The sequence below is a fragment of the Hylobates moloch genome, unplaced genomic scaffold (genome assembly GCF_009828535.3).
Source record: "Hylobates moloch isolate HMO894 unplaced genomic scaffold, HMol_V3 SCAFFOLD_7, whole genome shotgun sequence".
NCBI lineage: Eukaryota > Metazoa > Chordata > Mammalia > Primates > Hylobatidae > Hylobates > Hylobates moloch.
In genome coordinates this window covers 41,808,307-41,831,412 of record NW_026652282.1, presented here as the reverse complement: position 1 = coordinate 41,831,412, position 23,106 = coordinate 41,808,307, and the positions used below count along the sequence as shown (strand labels likewise).

At 42.2% G+C, this 23,106-nt stretch overlaps 1 protein-coding gene across 4 annotated transcripts in view; it reads left to right on the top strand.

Moving 5' to 3' along the window:
- Window positions 1–23,106, top strand: part of SLC9A7 (solute carrier family 9 member A7) — a 160,782-nt gene that overhangs the window by 114,401 nt on the left and 23,275 nt on the right. For 3 of the 4 annotated variants that reach the window (XM_032756780.2, XM_058441289.1, XM_032756778.2), the window contains exons 12-14: window positions 2,259–2,412; window positions 10,029–10,088; window positions 14,030–14,093. In XM_032756780.2, coding sequence (XP_032612671.1) covers window positions 2,259–2,412; window positions 10,029–10,088; window positions 14,030–14,093 — 278 coding nt within the window. The remainder of the gene's footprint in view (window positions 1–2,258; window positions 2,413–10,028; window positions 10,089–14,029; window positions 14,094–23,106) is intronic. The other variant, XM_032756781.2, reaches the window with a different exon arrangement.

Below are 23,106 nucleotides of genomic sequence, written 5' to 3'. Positions count from 1 at the left end.
AAAAAAAAAAAAAAAAAAAGGAGTGGGGAAAGAAGGTGAGGTTGGAAAGGAGAATTGTATCTAAACTCATAATTTTCACCCTTTAGGTTACATCAGAATTGCCCATTGGGCTTGTTAAAGCACAGATTGCTGGGCCTCACTGTCTGATTCTGGGGATATGGAGTGGGCTCTTCTAACATTTCTGAGCTGCCGCTGCTGCTGGTTTGAAAACCACACTTTGAGAACCACCACTGTAGAGTGGAGACCTCAGAGAAGCTCCAGTGCTGTGCCAAAGAGTTTGAGCTTCACTCAAGAGCAGCAGGGAGACATTCAGAGCTTGGTGAAGAGGACGGTGATAAGCTTCTATGTACATATTAGGAATATGCCAGTGGACAAGAGGAAGATTAGTTGGAGCTAACCCTGTCATCTAGGTCAACTTAAATATGCTCATTGGCTTCTGTACTAAAAAGCTGAGAAGTGCACAGTGCTGTTTAATGAGATCTCCAATAAAAAATATTTTATGCTGGGAGAAATCTGCCTATCAAAAGGAACTCATTTGTCAAGGCTATGAAATACCTGAGGTTTCACTTTCATATTGCTTACCATGCTTACCTAATGAAATAAAGAAAAATGTATTATATGTGGTCTCTCTCTGATGCCCAAGATTCTTTGAGTCAACATCCCTTGAGAGGCTTAAATGTTGACCAGTGACATAGCTGGCTGGCTGTAGGGTGACCTAGATGTGTATAAATATCTAGGACAGATTAATAGAAAACATCAACTTTGTTTTCAGTGTAACTTTTATTGATGTCACTCTTCTTTAGTGAATTGTAGTGAAGTGCTCAGATTACATATATTAATAATTATGAAATTGCAAAATAGAAAAATATACAAACAGATGTAGTAGGTCTAAGTTTTCATTCTCTCGCATGTTATACACACAATCTTGCCCATGGTGAAGAAAAATTAATACTAGATATGTACTAAAGACTGTAGATTCAGTCTTTTTTTTTTTTTTTTTTTGAGACACAGCCTCGCTCTGTCCTCCAGGCTGGAGTGCAGTGGCACCATCTCAGCTCACCGCAACCTCCGCCTCCAGGATTCAAGTGATTCTCCCACCTCAGCCTCCCAAGTAGCAGGGGACTACAGGCACATGCCATCATGCCTGGCTAATTTTTGTATTTTTGGTAGAGATAGTGTTTCACCATGTTGGCCAGGCTGGTCTCAAACTCCTGATCTCAGGTGATCCACCCACCTTGGTCTCCCAAAATGCTGGGATTATAGGTGTGAGCCACCGCACCCGGCCAGATTCAGTCTTTACTATAAAATAAATTATGAGCATGATATGGGAAAGGAACAAAAGAGCTTAGAAGGATGAACTCCAAAACATCAAACTGATGGTATTAATCTTAAAATCCATTAATGCAGATCAGGTACCAGCAAACTGCAACCCCTGGGCCAAATCTGGCCACTGCCTGTCTTCACATAGCCCGTGAGCTAAGAATGTCTTATACAGATGAATATTTGCACTCTATTTGATGATAGACAGCACTGACTTTGAAACAACAGTTAAGCAAAATATCCCCTCCAGAAAGAACTTCCCTCTTTTCATTATTAGACCTGTATTACAACAAAGTGGCCTCAATTATTATTATTGATTTTTGATAATAAACATTTGTGGAAATGTTCGTTTCTTTGATCTAAGTACCCACATAATATTCTTGATTTTGCCTCTTGGCCCACAAAACCTAAAATCTTTAATATCTGGCCGGTTACAGAAAGAGTTGACCACCCCTGATGTAGATTGGGTTATATTTTCACTTCTCTGTGTGGTTTCCCCTTTTGCTAAGGAAATGCTGAACTGTTTTCCACAAATTTGACATACTCATACCTAGCCTGTTTTTTAAGTTTATATTGACTGTGTAGTGCTTGGGTTGTGTTGGGATCACAGTTTTAGCTTATATTATTTTTTACTTATTTATATTTATTTTTACTTCATGTTACTAGCAGGAGAATCATTTAAGTAATAGGAGTGTTATTATTCTGAAAAAGTGCTGTACAAAGCAGTACAATGCTTTTTCATTGTGTTGGGGAGTTTTGCAAAAGACAGCATCAAATAAAAGAAAATCATGCCTTTAAGGTTCTTCTTTCTGAGTAAAACAACTTGGCCCCGAAGTATGAATGAATAGAGTTTATTAGCCCCAAATGGCAGCAGTGGATTTTGAGACAACATTGTCATTTAATCCTTATAAGTAGATCTTCTTCTTTGGTCCCCACAGGCCTCAGGGGAGCAATGGCATTTGCGTTGGCCATCCGTGACACGGCATCCTATGCTCGCCAGATGATGTTCACGACCACCCTTCTCATTGTGTTCTTCACTGTCTGGATCATTGGAGGAGGCACGACACCCATGTTATCATGGCTTAACATCAGGTTGGTTTGGAACCAAGGCTAATTAAGTATGTCAGTTGTCACTGTTCCTGAGAATGTTCAACACCCTGTGCAGGATGTGCTACTTTAGTTCATGGAAACCTTTTACAGTCTTTGGTTTTGTTTGTCAGGGGGGATTAACAATTTTTTTTAAAACAATAAGTAAAAGTTTGGAGTATGGGGTTTCCCAGGAGAAAAAATGTAGTCATTAAAAACTTTTGTCAGTGCAAACATACAAAGAATGAGAAGTGCCTGGATCTTGCTAGAACAATGACATTAGAGCGAAAATTTAAAAAGTCTTAAAGCTGTGGGAGAGAAAATAGACCAAGAGCCCCTGGCAGAGTCCAGTATTTCATGTTCCTTTGAAATGAAATCCAGATTCTGAAGAATAAGCTCACCAGCCAGAAATAGAGGCAATTAGAGTTTTATTTTAGCATGAAGCTGTATGCTGTCTCTTCTTGCTTGAGTGTACAAAAGAGGTGACATTTCCTGGGTAACCCTCACCTGTTGCAGTTTCATGGATGTCCTCTGCCTGTGGCTTTGTAGCTGTGTCAGGACAGAAGGAGCACTGATACGAGTTTGACTTTTTCAAGAGCGCTTGAATTCCAAATTGTGTTTGTGAGCTCCAGCATCTTATGGTAAAGAGGTCATTGGAAATAAGGTTCAAGAGACCCACAGCCCAACTCTGGGTTGGGTTAAAGACAAGCCCCTCATGTCTTTGGGCCTCAGGTTTCCTCAGTGTTAAGTGAAGACACTCTGCCAGGTGATCTCAAGGGCTCTTCAGCTCTAAGTGTTGTGCTGCACATCACTAGATGTGCTCTGGCCACTTGCCACAATTTCAGGTCTGCAGAGGGTGACTGTGTTCTGGAACAAGAAGACACTTGGGTAGTGCAAAGGTGTGAATAAAAATTCTCTGAAAAGCCACAAGGTGGCAATGATTTTTCTTTCTCTGCTGGCTTTTTTAGTTTGTGTTCTCTAGACTGTAGAATGCCCGAGACAGCTGCAGAGCGTACATAGCTTGGAGGAGAGAAAATGAACAGAGATATCCCAGTCATCCTTGGGGTTGGGGGGAAGAAACTAAAATTTGAGAGAATCATCTCCTATGTCTGGGGTTTTTGTATAGATGTTAGGCAGAGATTCCTGGGCTGCCATTTTTGCTGCCAGCCACTGCCACTTCCACTGCCAGCTTCACCATTTCTGGGCTAGTGTATCTCTGCCTGAGATCCAGGTGGGTCTGCAGAACCAATATGGGGTTTATCAGTGTTAGTCATAATAATAAGTAACACTTATGTTGCAGGCATTGTTCCAGATACCATGCATATATTAAGATAATTCTCATAACATTCTTATAAGGGAGATAGGACTATTATCTCAATTTTAGAGTTGGGGAAACTGAGGCACAAAGCAGTAATTTGCCCAAGGTCACAGAGCTTTAAGTGGACAAGCTAGGATTTGAACCTAGGCACTCATACCACAGAATCCACACTCTTAACCACTGTGCTATACTGCCTGTAAGAAGAGTTATAAAATTTGGGAAGGTTAGAATTTCAGTTTCCTGGCATGAATCTCAAGGGTTGGATTAAGGAAAAGAATCCATCTTTGAGAATATAAACCTGAAGAAAATTTACAGTCTCTTACTTTTAAACTTAAGACATAAGATGGTACCATCTTTGTTCTATGTAGCAGAATTAGGGCAAGAAAAAAGGTTTACCCTGCACACAGTTGAGAATCCTTGCATTTGGTGACCTCTGAGATTACTTCCTGCTCCTGTTTGTCTGGTCACCTAGTAGATGCTCTGGATGCTCACAGCCTCATTAAATCATGTTTGTTTTTCATGCTATTTTATAAATCCTTTTCTCTCCCTCCCCTCAAACATATATGGGACCAAATAATTTTCCATTGAGAGTAGAGAGTTGACTTTTGAGATTTTGCTGTTGTAACTGCCTTGGAGATCCATGTAGTTTGTTCATGTATCAAGTTTGTTCTGTTTTATTGCAGAGTAGCATTCCAAGGTGGGCCTGTCACATTCCTCCTCTGGTCCCTGCTGCCTAATTAGTGGCTCCAGCCAAACTCTGGATGTACCAGAGTTTGTTTAACCATTTACCCCTCGAAGGACATTTGGATAGTTTCAAGTTTTAGGCTATTATAAATAAAGCCACTGTGAATATTCTTGTATAGGTTTTTGCATGGGCATAAATTTTCACCTCTGCAAGATAGATGCCCAGGAGTGTGCCTTCTGGGTTGGATAGTAAACGTGTTTAGTTTTATAAGAAACTGCCAACTGTTTTCCAGAGTGGCTGTACCATTGTACATTCCCACCAGCAGTGTATGAGGGATCCAGTTTCTCAGCATCCCCCCCAGCATTTGGTATTGTCAGGGTATTTCATTTCAGCTGTTCCAATAGGTATGTGGGAATATCTCATTGTGGTCTTAATTTGCATTTCTCTCATAGATAATGATATTAAGCATGACTTGATGTGTTTATTTACCATTTATATGTCTTCTTTGGTGAAATATTTGTTCAAGTCTTTTGTCCATTTTTAAATTGGATTGTTTCTTTGTTGAGTTTTTAGAGTTCTTTATTCTAGACTGTAGTCTTTTGTCAGATACATGGTTTGCAAATATTTTTTCCCAGTGTGTAGCTTGTCTTTTAATCCTTTTAATAGGGTCTTTCATAGAGCAGAAGTTTTAATTTATAATTTATCATTTTTTTTCTTTTATGGGTCATGCATTTGGTATCATGTCTAAGGACTCCACCAAGCCTTAGGCCTGAAGATTTCTTCTGCGTTATCTTCTAAAAGCTTTTTAGTTTTACACTGTACATTTAAGTCTGTGATCCATTTTGAGTTAATTTTTGTATAAGATGTGAGGTTTAGGTTGAGGTTTTATTTGCCAATGGCTATCCAGTTGTTCTAGCATAATATGTTAAAAAGACTGTCCTGCTCCATTGAATTAATTTTGCTCCTTTGTCAAAAATCAGTTGTCTGTATGCATGGGGGTGTCTTTCTGCACTGCTCTATTGGTTTATGTGTCTATCCTTCCAAGACCATACTGTCTTGATGACTATACTTACACAGTAAACCTTAGCATCAGAGTGATTCCTCCCACTTTATTGTTGTGGCTATTCTAGTTCCTTTCCATGTAAATTTTGGAATAAATTTGTCTACATGTAAAAAAAAAATCTTGCTGGGTCTTTCATAGGAATTATGTTAAACCTTTACATTAATTTTTGGGGAGATTGACATCTTTATTATGTTGAATCTTCCAATCCATGAACATGATATATTTCTCCATTTATTTAGACCTTCTTTGATTTCTTTCATTCGATTTTTGCAGTTTTCAGCATCCAAGGCCTGTACATGTTTTGTTAGAACTTGTATCCTGTCATCTTACTGCTGAACTCACTTACTAGTTCTTTAGTTCTGAAAGTGTTTTGGTCCTTTTTTTTTTTTTTTTTTTTTGGTAGATTCTTTGGAATTTTCTACATAGACCATATAGACCATCATGGTATTTGTAAGTAGCCACAGTTTTTTTTTTTTCCTTCCTTTTCAACCAGTGTACCTTTTGTGTCCTTTTCTTGCCTTATTGCTCTGGTTAGGATTTTCACTACTATGTAGAATAAGAGTGGTATAAATGGACATCCTCATCTTGTTTCTGACCTTAAAAGGAAAGCATTTGCCAGGCACGGTGGCTCACGTCTGTAATCCCAGCACTTTGGGAGGCTGAGGCGGGCGGATCACAAGGTCAGGAGTTTGAGACCAGCCTGACCAACATGGTGAAACCCCATCTCTACTAAAAATACAAAAAATTAGCTTGGAGTGGTGGCAGGCGCCTGTAGTCTCAGCTACTCGGGAGGCTGAGGTGGGAGAATGGCGTGAACCCGGGAGGCAGAACTTGCAGTGAGCTGAGATCACGCCACTGCACTCCAGCCTGGGCGACAGAGCGAGACTCCGTCTCAAAAAAAAAAAAAAAGAGGAAAGCATTCGGTCGTGTCTTATTAACTATAATATTAGCTATAGGGTTTTTGTAGATGTTCATCTTCAAGTTGAGGAAGTTCCTATCTATTGCTAGTTTTCTGAGAGTTTTTTTTCCATGAACAGGTATTGAATTTTATCAAATATTTTTTCTGTATCAATTGATATGATCATATGATTTTTCTTGTTTAGCCTATTAATATAGTGAATTACATCGATTACTTTTCAAATATTGAACTAGCCTTGTTTCTCTGAAATAAACCCCACTTGATGTGGTATATTATTCTTTTACATATTGCTGAATTATATGAGCAAACATTTGGTTAAGGATTTTTATGTCTGTATTCACGAGGGATATTGGTCAGTAGTTTTTTTGGTTTTTTTTTTTGTACTGCTTTTGTCTGTTTTTGGTATCAGAGTAATCTGGCCTCACAAAATGAGTTGGACATGTTCCTTACTCTTTTTTTTCTGGAAGAGATTGTGTGGAATTGGTGTTAATTATTTTCCTTAAACTTTTGGTAGAATTCTCCAGTGAAACCATCTGGGCCTGGAGACTTCTTTTTTGGGAGTTTTTCAATTATGAAGCCAATTTCTTTATTAGTTATAGGGCTTTTCAGATGACCTATTTCATATTGGGCAAGTTGTGGTAATTTGTGAAATTGGTCAGTTTCATTTAAGTTGTCAAGTTTATGTTGTTTGTAGCATTCCCTTGTTATCCTTTTGATGTCTGTGGGGTCTACAGTGATATTCCATTTTTGATATATCTTCTCTGTTTTTGGTCAGTCTTGCTAGACATTTGCCAATTTTATTGATCTTTTCTAAAGAACCAGCTATTTATTTCATTGATTTTCTGTATTGTTTTTCTAATTTCATTTTAATTGATTTCTATCTTTATCATTTCCATCCTTCTGTCTGACTCTATCCAGACAGCATAATGCCATTACTGAAAAATACATGTTGTGTCAGCTCATCGCATTTTTCCAGATTACATAAGTGTAGAAACTGACATTTACAGAGATTACATCAAAAGAAATTCCCTCTGAAATAAGGTAATAAAACAGATTAATTTTTCTGGCTTGTGGTGTGATGGCCATGAATCATTTCTGTAACCCAGGTTCTTATTCTAAATTGATTCAGAAACCCCCTGAAATTCAGTTTGGCATTTTGACCCCTGTGACCTTGATATGATCAGCACCTACTCATTCCTTACTTCTCCAGGCTACTGATAGAGGCCCTGATGAGCTGTTAAGTAGCTGCTCAGAAGTCAGAAGCCCAGGGTGGTTCTTGGAGTTCACCATAAATAGGAGTTAGCTGTGTTTCTTACTATGGCTAATTTCAAGTCTGTGTATAAAATAAAAATGAATATAACTATAAATCCAAAGCCAAGTCACTGCTTTCCATAAATCCATTTTATCTTTTTACATTGGTGTTTTGTGATTGATATTTTAAAACATAATGGCAAAATGTGCAAATTGAAACATAATATTTTTCTTAGTCTCTGTTGAAACATAATATTTTTCTTAGTCTCTTGAATAAGAGTTGTTATTGACAAAGGACGTATTTTGGCAACTTAAAAAATGATGGTGGGATTATTTTGCCTGATGAGCCTTGTGTGTGTCCTGACCACATTGTGACAGCATGGTGGCCGTCTTCTAGGAGCCGTCAGCTTCAAGTAACACACACGAAATGGTGGAGATAGTGGGTTGGGGGGTGGCGGTGGAACGACGTACACCCAGGTGGCCAAATGAACTGTAACCTTCACATTCCAGAGTGTAGTAATATAATTATTCAAGGACAAGTAAGAATGCTCTACTTGGCATAATCCTGTTAGACTGAGAATTTATAATAAAGCTCTTTGCAAGATAACATAAGGAATAAAGGCAGGGAGAAGCCCTGAGCTCTTTATGTAATAGCATTTGCAACTGGATATTTTAAAAGACCTTAAAGATGCCTCCTTGTAATCAAAGGCAGTATCCTATAAGAGGAAGAGCTGAGGCTCTGGAGACTAGCAGCCTGAGTTGGAATCTTGGCTCTACCATTTCTACCTTTGTGACCTTGGGCAACTTATTTCACCTGTATTCCTCAGTTTCCTCACTGATTAAATGGGGACAGTCATAGTGTGAGGATAAAATATGGTAATAAATAATGCAGTGAAGAATTCTCTCATCAATGTACCATCTGACACATAAGCACTTAGTATATTTTAGCTGTTATTATATTAATAGTATTAATCATAGCATTACAGCTGCTACTATTATTAATACTGTTTCTCAAGAGACAATGAATCTTACATTAAGGAATCTGGCTTGTTTTTCTGGTGTTTGCTATAATTTTTCAATGTTGTAGTAATAGAGTCTGATTTAAGTCACATTCTGAACATGTAACTAATTAAAAGTACCACCTTAAGAAGCATCGTGTCCTCACTTGCATATGTCAGGGGATATTAATAACGTGAGAATTTGGGCATTGTCTAGTGAAATAGTTCTCAATCTTTTTTTCATTATTGCCACCGCTGAGGAGCCTTTAAAAACTTTTTCCTCAATTACCTCCCCCAGTGAAATTTTAATATCACAGATCTGCTATGCATCTCTGTCTGTGCTGTGGCACTTTGGAGGGCTACAAACCATCGTAATATCTGAGTTTTTTTTTTTTAACCTATAAGAACCAATTTTTATACCCATGAGGGTGATACTGCCTCCTTTGAGAATACATGGTTCAGTGCAGTGATTCTCAACTGAGGGCAATTTTGCCCCCCCAGGGGACATTTCTTTGGCAGTTTCTGGAGATGTTTTTAGTTGGCCACAACCAGAGGAAGGGGTCAAAACCTCAGCTTCTTGGTGGGTAGGGTTGCTACTAGTATCTTGTGGGTGAAAGCTGGAGACTCTGTTAAACATCTTACAGTGAGTGCACCATACGGGTCACCACAACAGAGAGTTATCTGACCCAAAATGTCAATGCTGCCGAGTTTACAAAACCCTGCTCCAACATGATGGTAAGATTCAAATGCACTCTAAGTAACCCAGAAATTATTAAGGAAGGTGAAGGTGGACCATGTCAATTCAAAAGGCTACAAGCTAAAGAGAATAGCAGAAGTTGGGTTCCCGACTTTCAGGTTGATCCTATATACAACATGGTGTGCTTGTCTGGAAAAAAAGGCCATCTTTGTCTTCTTAAGTATTGTTACTGTTTTTCAATAATATCATGCTTTTTGTTCTTTCTGTCAAATATGTGTAAAAATATGTGTAAACACTTTAAATATGTGTAACATTGAAGCAGTAATTTCTTTTTTCTATTTTTGGTATCTTGCTTTATAAACAAATGAATTTCTGAAAAAATTATGTAAAGTTGTTTTCTATGAGGTGTATTTCATCCTCTGATTTTATTACATTATATTTTGAGAGGCTCGTCCTCATTCCTGATCAATCCTCATTTGACCTGGCTCCTGACATTGTTGCTTTAAATTTAAATTTAGTGGCCTCTCAGCCTCTCTGGGTTTTAGAGGATGGGGACAGTTTAAGAGAAGATATGGATTCATATTGAAAGTGAGAAATATTCTCTCATGGACATGGTCCAGATCATTTGCCCAGAGCTCCTGGCTCTCCTGTTGTCCCTGTCACACTCACGTTCCCTTCTTCTGCTGCCCAGAGTTGGCGTCGAGGAGCCCTCCGAAGAGGACCAGAACGAACACCACTGGCAGTACTTCAGGTGACACAAGGGCATCCTCAGAAAAAATTAACTGGGCCTGGCTTTTCTCCTCTTTCTAACCTCAGATATTTCTCTTTACACTGTTTTTCTCTTCCTTCCTGCGTGTGCCAACCCCCACCCCTTTTAGTAAAGGTGCAAAAGGTTGAGTCAATTCTAATCATTTTTTCCACCCCTCCTCTGGGTTGATTGATGTGTCAGTGTTCTTGGGATTCTGTCTGCTTTCCCCACATTTAGGCAATATATTGCCAACATAAAGCCTGAGTTGTCAAGTGTCTCCTTTTTGTACAACTGAGCTTAGTGTTAAGAGCAGCTCATTTTCAGAGCCACACTTTTCCCACAAAATCCTGCTTATGATCTAGTAAATAAGGCTCTTAATTCATAAAAATAACTAGAATTTTCATATTTCAACCATGACTGGGGTAAGGCTTACACCATCTTAGTTAAATACTACTGCTGTTATAGTTTTTCAAAATACATATTTGTGTACTTGTGCCTTGTCATGGTGAACCAGAAGATATGAAGAATGTTTAACCAAAAGGATAAAGATTCCTCTAATGCAGTTTGTTTCTTAGTATCCTTCCAAGTTTATGATATAACTATGCTTAAGGGTGGTGATGTCTGGGCAAGCACAGTACAGACTTTAATGTTTCTTCTTTCCTTTCTGTTTCTCTAATTGGCATGTTTTCTTCCTGATCTGATTCTCGGTGCTGATAGATAAATCAAATGCAAAATAGGCTTCAACTCTGTTCTTGGCACTGTGAGAATATTTCACTTCCTTGAGGGCAGTGGTGAAAGCAGTGGGACATGGGTCTTGGGATATCACTAGGCCCCGTATGTGTACTGTAATGACTCACATGAAATTAAGTATTTAAGCTCACTGAAATCACACTTTTTTCTACACACACACATTCATTTTTGGAGACTGACTTTGATACCAGCTAAATTGCAGAGGAAACCCTTTCCTTTGAAGCATGCCTTCAAGAAGGAAAGTCCTTCAGGCAAAGTGTAAGTTATTAGACTTGGGACATGAGCAAATTCAGATTATGATATGGTGTTCAAGATATTATATGAAGAGGTGTCTCATATTCCTCAAATTATTCAAAACCTTGACCATTCGGGTTTTTTTTTTTAGAAAAAATTATTAATTAACGTAGAATACTTCTAAACTTTCCAAGATTTTATGGCATTTTATCTGTTAATCAGAATGGACAAATTATACCAGCAGAGAAATTATCAATATTTGGTATTTATTCATTCCAGAATGAGCACATCAGTTTGCTTGCTTTATTTATTCATTTAGTGTGGGATGTCCACATTTATCTAATTCCTAATGAAAATAAAGATAATTCTGCCCATTCTGGAAGAAAAGGCTGTCATTTGTGTTCTTATGAGCTTAGCCCTGATGTATCAGGGGAATGCTAAAATAAGATATAATAAAACGGCATAAAAAAGTTCCAGTGTCCTGGATCAAAAGCATTATACCAGGTCAGGAGAGAGATACATAAAGTGGACAGTGACCTGAGACTAGGAATTTCAGAAAGTTGGAGGACCCTAAAGTCTTCTGAGGCTTTAAACCTGCAGTTAAAACCCTGTGCCTGGGCCGGGCATGGTGGCTCACGCCTGTAATCCCAGAACTTTGGGAGGCCGAGGTGGGCAGATCACCTGAAGTCAGGAGTTCGAGACCAGCCTGGCCAACATGGTAAAACACCATCTCTACTAAAAATACAAAAATTAGCCACGCATGGTGGCACATGCCTGTAGTCCCAGCTGCTTGGGGGGCTGAGGCAGGAGAATCACTTGAACCTGGGAGACGGAGGTTGCAGTGAGCTAAGATCGCACCACTGCACTCCAGCCTGGGTGACAGAGTGAGACTCCGTCTCAAAAAAAAATAACACACACACACACACACACACACACACACACACACAAAAAAAAAAAATCCTGTGCCTGTTCTTTCTTGCTGCCCAGTTCCACACCAAAACACCCTGGCCCATTGCTTTACTTCCTCTTCCCAGAGATCAGTTTGGTTCTGGGCTCTGCCCCAAGGGTGGAGCTCTTTGTAGGGAGCCACAAGGTCCCGTGTCATCCTTGGGGATTGGTCCAAGAGGCCCTCAACCCTGCCAGAAAAGTAATTACTAAATCGCCCTAAAGTAAACAGCCTTGAATAGGGGAAAAAAAGTGCAGAACATTATTTATGTCTCACGGCCCCAATCTGTTTTGTTTTTGTTTGTTTGTTTGTTTGTTTGTTTTTTTAGCAGTAGCAAGCTGAGAAGCAGTTCTTTGTTTCCTTTCTTAGAAATCTCCTGTTCTGCACTTATATCAGTAGCAAGGCCCTCCAAGAGACCCCAAGGGCCTTCCCACACTCCTCTGTCTGTGGCAGGGCCCAGGAGGTCCTTTTAGACTCTCTGCTGTCAGGAGTTTGGGCTGCATTTCATACTTGGTTGATATCAAGTGGCTGCCGTGAAGGTTGGAACTTCCATGGCAGATACAGGATTTTCCTGGCATCTTTTTTCTCTCCCCCATTGCCCAGTGTTATCCATGTCATCCATGGCACAGTTTCCTGCCTCAGAATGAGGAAGGTGCAAGGATAAAACAAAAAAATTACCAGATGCATAGAGTGCCAGTTAGTATGTTACTAAGCCAAGACAACTGCTCTGGTGCTTTTATAGTATTTGTTATAAATGAGTCCTGCCATTTTGCTTTTTCTTTCTGTCTTTAGTTGTTGCTCTCAAATGTGTGAGTTCTCAAGGCTATCTTGATGCAAGAGGGTATAGGGGCACCAGGATTGAAAGCAGGTCAGGACTCTACTTAATGATATTGTTAAAGAAAACATTATTCTGATGTATATTTAAACAGTAAGGCAGACGTTGTTCAGGACCATCACGATTGGTATAGGGACCACTGTGATGGGGTTTTGCAGCAGGGGAGAGAAACAGGGGTCAGTGGATGGACAAGTACTGAGAGGAAACATCAGGGGCAAGGGGAATTCTGGCTAAACTGACCCAACAAGATTCTTGCTGAAGACAGGCGAAGGGGATCAGACATCACCTGAGGGATTGTGGGGGGATGAAGAACCCAATCAGATGTTGGGGATAGGCCATTCAGATGTTGGGCTCTGGCCAAACCAACTTAGACAATCAGACATCACCTGAGGGATTGTGGGGGGATGAAGAACCCAATCAGATGTTGGGTTCTGGCCAAACCAACTTAGCAAGCCTCTTGCTAAAATTGGGCTATGCTGAGATGGACATGGAAGCCCAAAAGTCAGTGCCTAGTTGGGAAGTGAATTCCTAGGAGCCTGACTAAAGTTTGTTCAAGGAGAGACTCTGTCAATATGCATGTGAAGTATTTAGGGGAAGTATTCTGATGTCTGCAACTTTATCTGAATGTATCCAAAGAAAAAGTAAGATGGGTGATGGAGAAATGGATAGATAGGTAATAAGGAATATACAGTAAAATGTTAATGGTAGAATCTAGTGATGGTGGGTATATAGGGATTCACTCTAAAGTCTTTCAACATCTCCCTGTATATTTGAAAAAGTTTATAACAAAATGTTAGAGAAATTAAAGCAGGCCAGGGCAGAAGTAAGGAAGCAGTACAAAGGAAGGGCCCAGTGCAGTGAGACCCCCATTTTGATAACTGGGACCACCTGGTGTAGAAAAGCAAGTGGACAGTTGCCAGCATGTGTTGTGTTCCGGCGTCCTTGCTTAGAGTGTAAACACATGGGATTCATTGCCCCTCCGACCCTCTGGGATCTGAAGTGATATGCGACCTCTTTCTTATGACTTCTGCATGACAGCTTTCCTCACCTTTTAGCTAACCACTCCTTATGCTTCGGGAAGATGATCAGCCTCCAGGCTACTTGCAGCCTGCATGGCTACCATGGACCAAGCTAATACTCTTTGTTTTTCTCTTTGTCTTTCTCCCTGGTGACTTTCAGAGTTGGTGTTGACCCCGATCAAGACCCACCACCCAACAACGACAGCTTTCAAGTCTTACAAGGGGTAAGTCACAAGAGATGCTTCTTCCCGGGGAAGACATTTGAGCATTCGTCACATGCCAGGCACTTTACCTAGATTCCCTCATTGTGATCCTGACAACAGCCTTATGAAGCATGTACTGCTCTCCCCATTTTACAGATTAAAAGTTGAAGTTTGGGAGTTTGAGTCATCTCAGAGTAAGTGATGGAGCCAGGATTTGTCCCCAGGGTATGTGTTCTTTTTTTTTTTTTTTTTTTTTTTTTTTTGAGACGGAGTCTCGCTCTGTCACCCAGGCTGGAGTGCAGTGGCGCGATCTCAGCTCACTGCAAGCTCCGCCTCCCGGGTTCACGCCATTCTCCTGCCTCAGCCTCTCCGAGTAGCTGGGACTACAGGTGCCTGCCACCATGCCCGGCTAATTTTTTTGTATTTTTAGTAGAGACGGGGTTTCACCGTGGTCTCAATCTCCTGACCTCGTGATCCGCCCGCCTCGGCCTCCCAAAGTGCTGGGATTACAAGCGTGAGCCCCCGCGCCCGGCCTAGGGTATGTGTTCTTAATCAACATTATGAAGAGTGTGGGCTCGCCAGAAAGAGTCCCTGACTCCCCACTTTTCAATAGTGGATATTGGTTCTACAACTGGTTCCGAGTCTATCAGTGGTGCCCAGGAGAAAGAGAGCAATACGATTTGACTCTCCAGCCCAGGGATCTGAGGAAGAAAGGAGAGACATCAGGTGCCTGAAGGCATTCCTGTTCCTCCAGGGCCTGGGATCCTCTAGGTGAGGAATTTGGAAAGGGCATAGTAGGGACGGCTTGCCTTTGCTCCATGGAGTCCAGGGCCTCAGGTGGGAAAACCAGGAGCCTGGGGCTGGAATTATGCAAAGGTTCATTTACTCATATGTCTGGCACCTGGGCTAGAAGGACCCAATCACAGGGACCTCTGACAGGAATGTCTGTGCAGGGCTTTTCCATGTGGCTTGAGCTGCCTGCCAGCATGGTGGCTGCTGGGTAGTTGGATTTCTTATATGATGGCTTAAGGTTCCAAAAGCATGTGTCCCAGCAAGCAGGGTAGAGGCTATATCACCTTTTCTGACCTAATCTTGCAAGTTCTACAGCATCACTTCCGTGGCTTTCTATTGCTTAGAAATGCATTCCTAAGACCAGCCCAGATCCAACGGGAGGGGATAGAGACCATAACCTCTGGATGGGAAGAGTATCAACAAATTTACAGACAAGAATTGAGGTTGCCATATCAGCCCTGTTGTGCAGCTGTCGGGATGATTTCGTCTCTAGGTCTGGCTCTTTACCCAGGTCAGCATGACCTGGGCAAGCAAGGTGGGGAAAGGAGAGTTATGATAGGGGCAGAAATGTGTTACCAATATATTATTTGACCTTGTGAGTCAATAGCTATGTCGTTCAGCATTGAATGCCCAGTGCTAAGCACAGTGGCTGGCACATGCAGGAACCTGATAGGTGTTTGTTGGGTGGATGAGGGAATGAGAGAGATGCAACATGCAGCAGGCAGCTTTACTGACCACCTGTGTATGTTGTCCACGAAACCCTATTCTCTTTTTTCTAGTCAGCTTTGAATCTGACTCATCATTGCACTTAATCCTGCAGCAGTCTGCAGCAGACTTCAGATTCCGTAGGATCTTCTAAATGATTCCATCTGCCAAATCAGATTGAATAAGGCTGGCAAAATGTGGTGCTGTGTGGGGTCAATGGAGTGCCACTGTAGCCTTTTGTGGTTTCTTTCTCTTTAAGGGTGGCCACAGCCTGATAAGGCATTTATAGCATTGATGTCCATTCTAGGTCCCTGCTCAAGGGACACAAAGCCATGACCTGGAAAGTTCTGGACATTTTGGGAAGAGTTTTCAATAAGCTTCATTGGAGATTTGGCGCCCACTTTAATGAGCTCCAGAAGACCTTTGAGATGATCTTAGAATTGGCCATTATGTCAATTGGGAACACGTGGTCTCAATGAGCAGTTCTCTTTGAAAATTTGCTATTTGACTCTAGCTTTGATTAAGGACTTCAGAAAATAGGAGTTCAAGAACTGAGCACCTCGAAGCTAATTTAGAGTATAACAGTTTGGGAGATCTTGAAACTCATCCTGAGAAAACCCCAGGGGAAAACATGATGGACGTCCTTATTTCACCAAAGGGGAGATAATGGCTCTGGTAGGATGTGGCTGCCCTATTCTAAAGCATCCTCCACAGAACTGTGGCCAGTCTAGATTAACTTTGTAAGAAAAAAAGGCCAGTAGCAGCTGGATCGTAAGATTTGGAGAGATTTCATCTTGCTCTGGACCATTCAAAACATCCCCACCCCCTTTGCTGTTTCCCATTGCTCCTACCTCTGCATTCAAGCATCTGTAACAGGAAAGAAGTGAAAGGATTTGGCTGGTCATGTAGTAGAACTTACTATGTATCACATAAGCCCTGCACACTGGGAACAGTGGGCTTGTAATTAGATTCAGTAACAAGCTTACTGTCACTTTTCTGTGGAAATGTTTGGGTGAGAAAGCAGCAGGTCCAAAGTGCTGAGGGTTCTTGTATTTAGTCCATGCAGTAATAGCTAAAATAGCCCCCACCCCCAGGTGGAGTGAGTCTCAGGAACCTCCCTGGATGGGCCTGGATGGATGAACTCAGTGTTCCTGTCAGCTCCCAGAGGGCCCCTTGGGCTGAGAGCACTGCACATGTGTTGTGAACGGGCTGGCAGCCACTTGCGCTGCACTCCTAATGGCACCCTGTTTGCCACAGCCCTAGCCAGAAGCTGTGTCACAGCTTCCCCCTGACCTCCTTCCTTCCAGACCTCGTACACAGTCATGCAGAGGGCCCCTCAAAGTCAGTTCCACTGACCTTTTGAAAGGTTTTCAAGATTGCTGTCATATGGGGAAAAACACGCAAACTTCAAGCATGGTTCTCCAGGACACCCTTTTAGAAATGACTCACGCCCTTGTGCAGAGAGGACCTTATTTCTCCAGTTCCTCCTGGTCTGACCTCCTCATTCTAGTGAGCCACTAACAGCAGGGCTCGGTGCACTCTGTGGCCATGAGAAACAGGAAAACAGAAATAAATGGGCTTCTCATTTTTGGGTGAAACCCTGGGTTCTTGCAGTTTCCCCTGAAATAGATCCAGGTCACATGTTCAGTGTTGTCATGAAACTGAAATCAGAGGTAGGGAAAGTCCAGATGTTTGTTCTCCACCAGAGAAAAAAAGGGCAGTTCTCTTTACCTCATTTTCTAAATAATCTTCCTAAAAACAACAAACAAAAAAGTGACATTTGATAGGAAGGCATGTCTTATAATAAGCACAATTCTCCTCTTGAAGCCCAAGGCTATAAACAGAGTCATGGCTAGGGAGCTACAGAATATTAGCTCATGTGGGAAAAGGAAGGGAGCTGTTGGCTAGAACTTTGCTTCATGTGGGGAAAGCATAAAAATATTGTGGGCAGACTTCAGCTTTGTGTCCCTGGCAAGTTTGACTCATTAGAACAAAATAAGACACACACACACACACAAAAAAACTCAGTTGCTTTGTTTCTCTGGAAGTCTTGGTGACTTTGCAACCAAAACGAAAACAACCCTAGCTGGAGGCAAGCTGCCCAGCCCTGGGGGTGGCCTCCCACCCCATTAAAGCAGGGGACTTTTCATGCCAGACCAGACAGCTGAGATTTCTGTTGGCCGCACATGCAGACACATCATTCACTTCCTTCCCTGAGTTTACAGAAGAGCACTCATTGATGAGGCCACTTTGGAGCAGCTAAGAGTGTGAATCTGAATTTATCCCAGTTTTACCATATCAACAGGACAAGGTCACAAGCCGGATATTAATGGAGTGTGGAGGAAAGGAAACCACCAATGCCTGTGTATATGCACACGTGTGTGCGTGTCTGTCTGTGTGTGTGTAGTGAAAACTCTAGGAAATCAGCAGTTTATTGTTGCGTTCACATATGACTTTCTGAGCAAGTTAGAATCATTTGTTTCTGGGTCCCCCTTGTTTTTGTTTTTGTTTCTCCAGGCTGAAATCTGATACCCGTAAATCTGTCACCTAAATCTTTAACTTCAAACAGTTGCAGAGGTGCCTTTCCTCCAATTGCTACTCTGTGACCACCCCCCATCCGCCCATTTTTTTGTGCTTCCAAATGCCTCCTTTGGCCCCTGATTTCCCTTTCTGCTCTTCCTTTTCTATTTTCTAAAAACTCAGAGTCAAGATCAATTTATTCATTTATTTGACAAATAGTTATTGAGCACCTGTTCTATTTCAGGCATTCTTTCAGGTTCTGGGAAAATATCTGCAACAAGGTAGATGGATCTGCATCCTGAAGGGCTTGGTGACAAGGTGATAAAGGGCGAGGGTGGAGAGTGGCAGAAGCAAGAGAGTGGAGACACTCAGGCCTCACCAGCCCCACTGAAGCAGAATCTACATTTTAACAGTGTCTCCAGGGAATGTGTGTACATTTTACCATTAGAAAAGCCCTGATCTAGGCAATGCATAGCTCTGGAGAGTTTTAAGCAGGGAAGAAAACTATCTGTGTATCACGGTCAGAGACTTGACTCCGGTTTTATTTGTTCTGTTTTGAGGCAGGGTTTCCCTCTGATGCCAAGGCTGGAGTGCAGTGGTGCAATCACAGCTCATTGCAGCCTTGACCTCTTGGGCCCGAGGGATCCTCCTCCCTCAGCCTCCTGAGTAGCTAGGACCACAGGCGTGTGCCACTTCACCAAGCTAATTTATAAAATATTTTTCTAGAGACAGGGTCTTGCTTTGTTGCGCAGGCTGGTCTCAAACTCCTGGGCTCAAGTGATCTTAACCCTCCCAAAGTGCAGGGATTACAGGCATGAGCCTACTGCCTGGCTGATTCCCTGTTTCTAAACCCTATTATTACCCTCTGCTGAGAAATCTCGGATCCATTATCCCAATGATATGACAAAGGCCCTGTATTAGTCCATTCCCACACTTCTATAAAGAACTACCTGAGGCTGGGTAATTTATGAAGAAAAGGTTTAATTGACTCATAGTTCTGCAAGCTGTACAGGAAGCATAGCTGGGAGGCCTCAGGAAACGTACAATCATAGCGAAGGCAAAGGGGAAGCAAACACATCTTACCATAGCGGAGCAGGAGAGAGAGAGAGCAAGAGGGAAGTGCCACACACTTTTAACCAGATCTCGTGAGAACTCACTCACTATCACAAGAACAGCAAGGGGGCAGTCTGCCCCCATGATCCAGCCACCTCTTACCAGGCCCCACCTCCAACACTTAGGATCACAATTTGAGATGAGACTTGTGGGGGTACACAGAGCCCAAACATACCAGGCCCAGGCCGGGCGTGGTGGCTCATGCCTGTAATCCCAGCACTTCGGGAGGCCAAGGCAGGTGGATCACCTGAGGTCAGGAGTTCAAGACCAGCCTGGCCAACATGGTGAAACCCCATCTCTACTAAAAACACAAAAATTAGCTGGGCATGGTGGCAGGCACCTGTAATCCCAGCTACTTGGGAGGCTGAGGCAGGAGAATCGCTTGAACCCGGGAGGTGGAGGTTGCAGTGAGCCGAGATCACGCCACTGCACTATAGCCTGGGTGACACAGCGAGACTCCATGTCTGAAAAAGAAAAAAAGCATATCAGGCCCAAATCAAGTGACATCATTTATTTACTCTTCTGCTCCGTAGTAGTTGTCTGTGAGTGCTGTAACAAATTACCACAAATTTAGTGGCTTAAAACAATACAGTTTTGTTTTTGTTTTTGTTTTTTTTTAAGGGACAGGGTTTCGCCATGTTGGCCAGGCTGGTCTTGAACTCCTTGGCTCAAGTGATCTGCCTGTCTTGGCCTCCCAAAGTGCTGGGATTATAGGCATGAGCCACCATGCCCAGCCAAAACAATACAGTTTTGTCATCCTTACAGTTCAGTAGATCAGATACCTGGTGGGCTCAGCTGGTTTCTCTGCTTCAAGTTTTTCAAGGTGTTGGCAAGACTAAGCTCTGGGGAGAAGCCACTTCCAGGCTCATTCAGGTTGTCGGTAGAATTCAGTTCCTTGTGGTTGTAGGACTGAGGTCCTTTCCTGTGTTCTTGCTGCAAAGCCAGCAACAGTGGGGCGAGTCAAGCTCTGAATCTCTCCCGCCCTTTATTCTTCTGCATTCCTTCCTCTGACTCTTTTGCCCTCCTCCTTGTCCTTTTTTTTTTTTTTTTTTTTGAGAGAGACACAATCTTGCTCTATTGCCCAGGCTGGAGTGCAGTGATGTGATCTCAGCTCACTGCAACCTCCACCTTCCAGGTTCAAGCAATTCTTGTGCCTCAGTCTCCTGAGTCGCTGGGATTACAGGTGCGTGCCACCACACCCAGCTAATTTTTGTATTTTCAGTAGAGACAGGTTTCGCCATGATGGCCAGGCTGGTCTCAAACTCCTGACCTCAAGTGATCTGCCCACCTCGGCCTCCCAAAGTTCTGGGATTACAGGCGTGAGCCACCATGCCTGGCACTCCTCGTCCACTTTTAAGGGCCCACATGATTGTACTGGGCCTACCTGGATAACCTTAAGTCCATCCACAAAGCCCCTTTTGCCAGGTAGTGTAACAGGCTCCAGGGATTAGGCTGTAGAAAGCTTTGGTGGCGTGGCCATTATTCTGCCTACCACATGCTCCATCCCTGAAAAAAAAAAGTAAGCTGTTCTTATTAGTGGAATGAAATGTAACTCTACACAGATATCATTATGCATTCATTCTAGAAAAATTATTTCAACAATAGGACTGTTTGCTATTCCCCAGTTCTTTAATCAGCTTTCTTTTTCTTCATTACATTTGTCAGTCAATATGTATTTGTCTGTCTCCCCTCCCCCTACCCCCCCAAACCCCGCTACCTTCACCTTCTGGAAAGAGTGCTCCTTGAGGGCCAGGTGCTAAGTTATGTTCCTCTTTGTGTTTCCAGCACCCAGCATGGTGCCTGGCACATAGTAGGTGCTTAATGAATGCAGAAGAAATAGACACTCATTGTTACATGCTCAAAAAATGGTAATAAGCAGGGTTGGTGGTGTTTTCTTGAAGGGGCTTCTCTATTAATAATGGCAGTAAAAAGATGAAAATTCCTTGTGTGAAAAGCCACACAAGATAGCCAAATGATGTTAATGGCTAGGCGTTTTGTTTCCCCCAAACAAATATGTGCTTGAAATTATGTATCCAGTCTTTGGAAATGAACTTAATTAGTAATATGAGCTCTAACTACATGCCAGATTCTGGGTTAAATATTTCACAAATATTTAATCAGCACAAAAAGTCACATGGCAAACAATAATGAGTCAGTATTTGTTGAGTGCTTGCCACGTATCAGACACCATCCTAAGTTCTTTAAACAAAAAATCTTTTACAGTTCTAAAATAAAAACCTTTTTTTCTCTACGTTCACAACACTTTTAATGCCAAATATGTAGGGTCTTTTTCTATACCAGCCAGTTCTCCAATTCCCAGTGAGTACCAATTGGACCTCCTACAGTTTAACTCACTACGTACCTGGAGTTAGCGTCAGATCCCACAGGTTAAGGACTCAGTCCCACAAGACTGTCCTCACTTCAGACACCAGTTGCAAGTCCCAGGTCGTGACCTGTACTTCGGACTGATTGGCTATGGGGGGGTTCCCAACCCCTCCTCAGGTTCGATAATTTGCTAGGATGACTCACAGAACACAACTTTTACCATTACCAGTTTGTTATAAAGGATACAACTCAGAAATAGCCTAATGGGAGAGATGCATAGGGCAAAGGATGGGGATGGGAGTATGTGGCGCCAACTTGGAAGCCCTCCAAATTGTGTCATTTAGGGTTTTATGGAGGTTTCATTACATAGGCATGGTTGATTAAATTAGTAGCCATTGGTAATTAACTCAATCCCCGGTCCTCCCCTCCCCGGAGGTTGGGATGGGGCTAAAAGTTCCAATCCTCTAATTACATGATTGGTTTCTCTGGCAATCAGTGTCCATTCAAGAGTCACCTTATTAGCATAAATTCAGGTGTGCTTGAAAGGAGCTTATTATTAATAAAAAAGATGTTCCTCCCACCCCATCTACTCAGGAAATTCCAAGGGTTTTAGGAGTTTTGTGTCAGACAAAAACCAGATATATATTTCTTGTTCTATCACAACATTACAGCCTCCTAATGCCCCTAGAGGTAGGTAATTATTAATATTTCCAGTTTACAGATGAGGATACTGAAGCACAGAAAGGTTAGGTAACTTGCCCAGCGTCACACAGCAAGGCAATGGCAGCGGCACAGTCAGGACCCAGATAGTCTCTTGAGAGAGCCTGTGATATCCACACCTACACTTCTTGGAGTGCTGTGTCGCTTTTGAAACATTTCTTAGAGAAGCCACGCTTCTGCACAGGCTTGAAAGGTGAATAGAGGTTGGCCGGGTAGGTGTTCTGGGTGGGAGAATGTGAGAGGAAAAAAGAATGCTCCAGGCTCTAGAAGTTGCCTGAGCTAAAGACATGAAGTGTGAACCCAGGTTTTGAGGACGGGCGAGTTGAGGGAGCAAGTCTGTGCTTTTTCTGTGGACGGCACAGGAATGGAAAATCCAAGAGTCGCCAAGTACAGCCAGGAAGGAGGCTCCGCCTGTTCCCACAGTGACCCTTGCTCAGTCCGGTGCTGTTCGGAGCCCACAGGAAGGGCTCTCAATGGCTTCTCTGTGATAGCAGCCCCAATCATGTCATGAAGCAGTTGTTGCTTGTCTTCCGGGTCAGCTTTAAAAAATCAGTTCTGTCCCACAAAACTGCCCTGATTTCCCCAAAGCCACCATATGTGGATTTATCTAAGTTCTTCCTGCACCTAATCATGCTTCTGGCACCATCTCTTGGAATAAGAAGTTGTTTAACACCCTTTTCACAAAGTTACACCTTTGACTTGTGCTGAATTTACCCCTTGTAGCCTCTAAGTGTTGTTTCTTAGTTTCTTACATTTCAGGATTTGCTGTGGAGTCTGAGGTCACTTTATCTTATTCATGGATTGCAGGCATATCTTTCCGTAGCCTGAGAAGACCTTTTGTTAGTTTGCTGTCAAACCA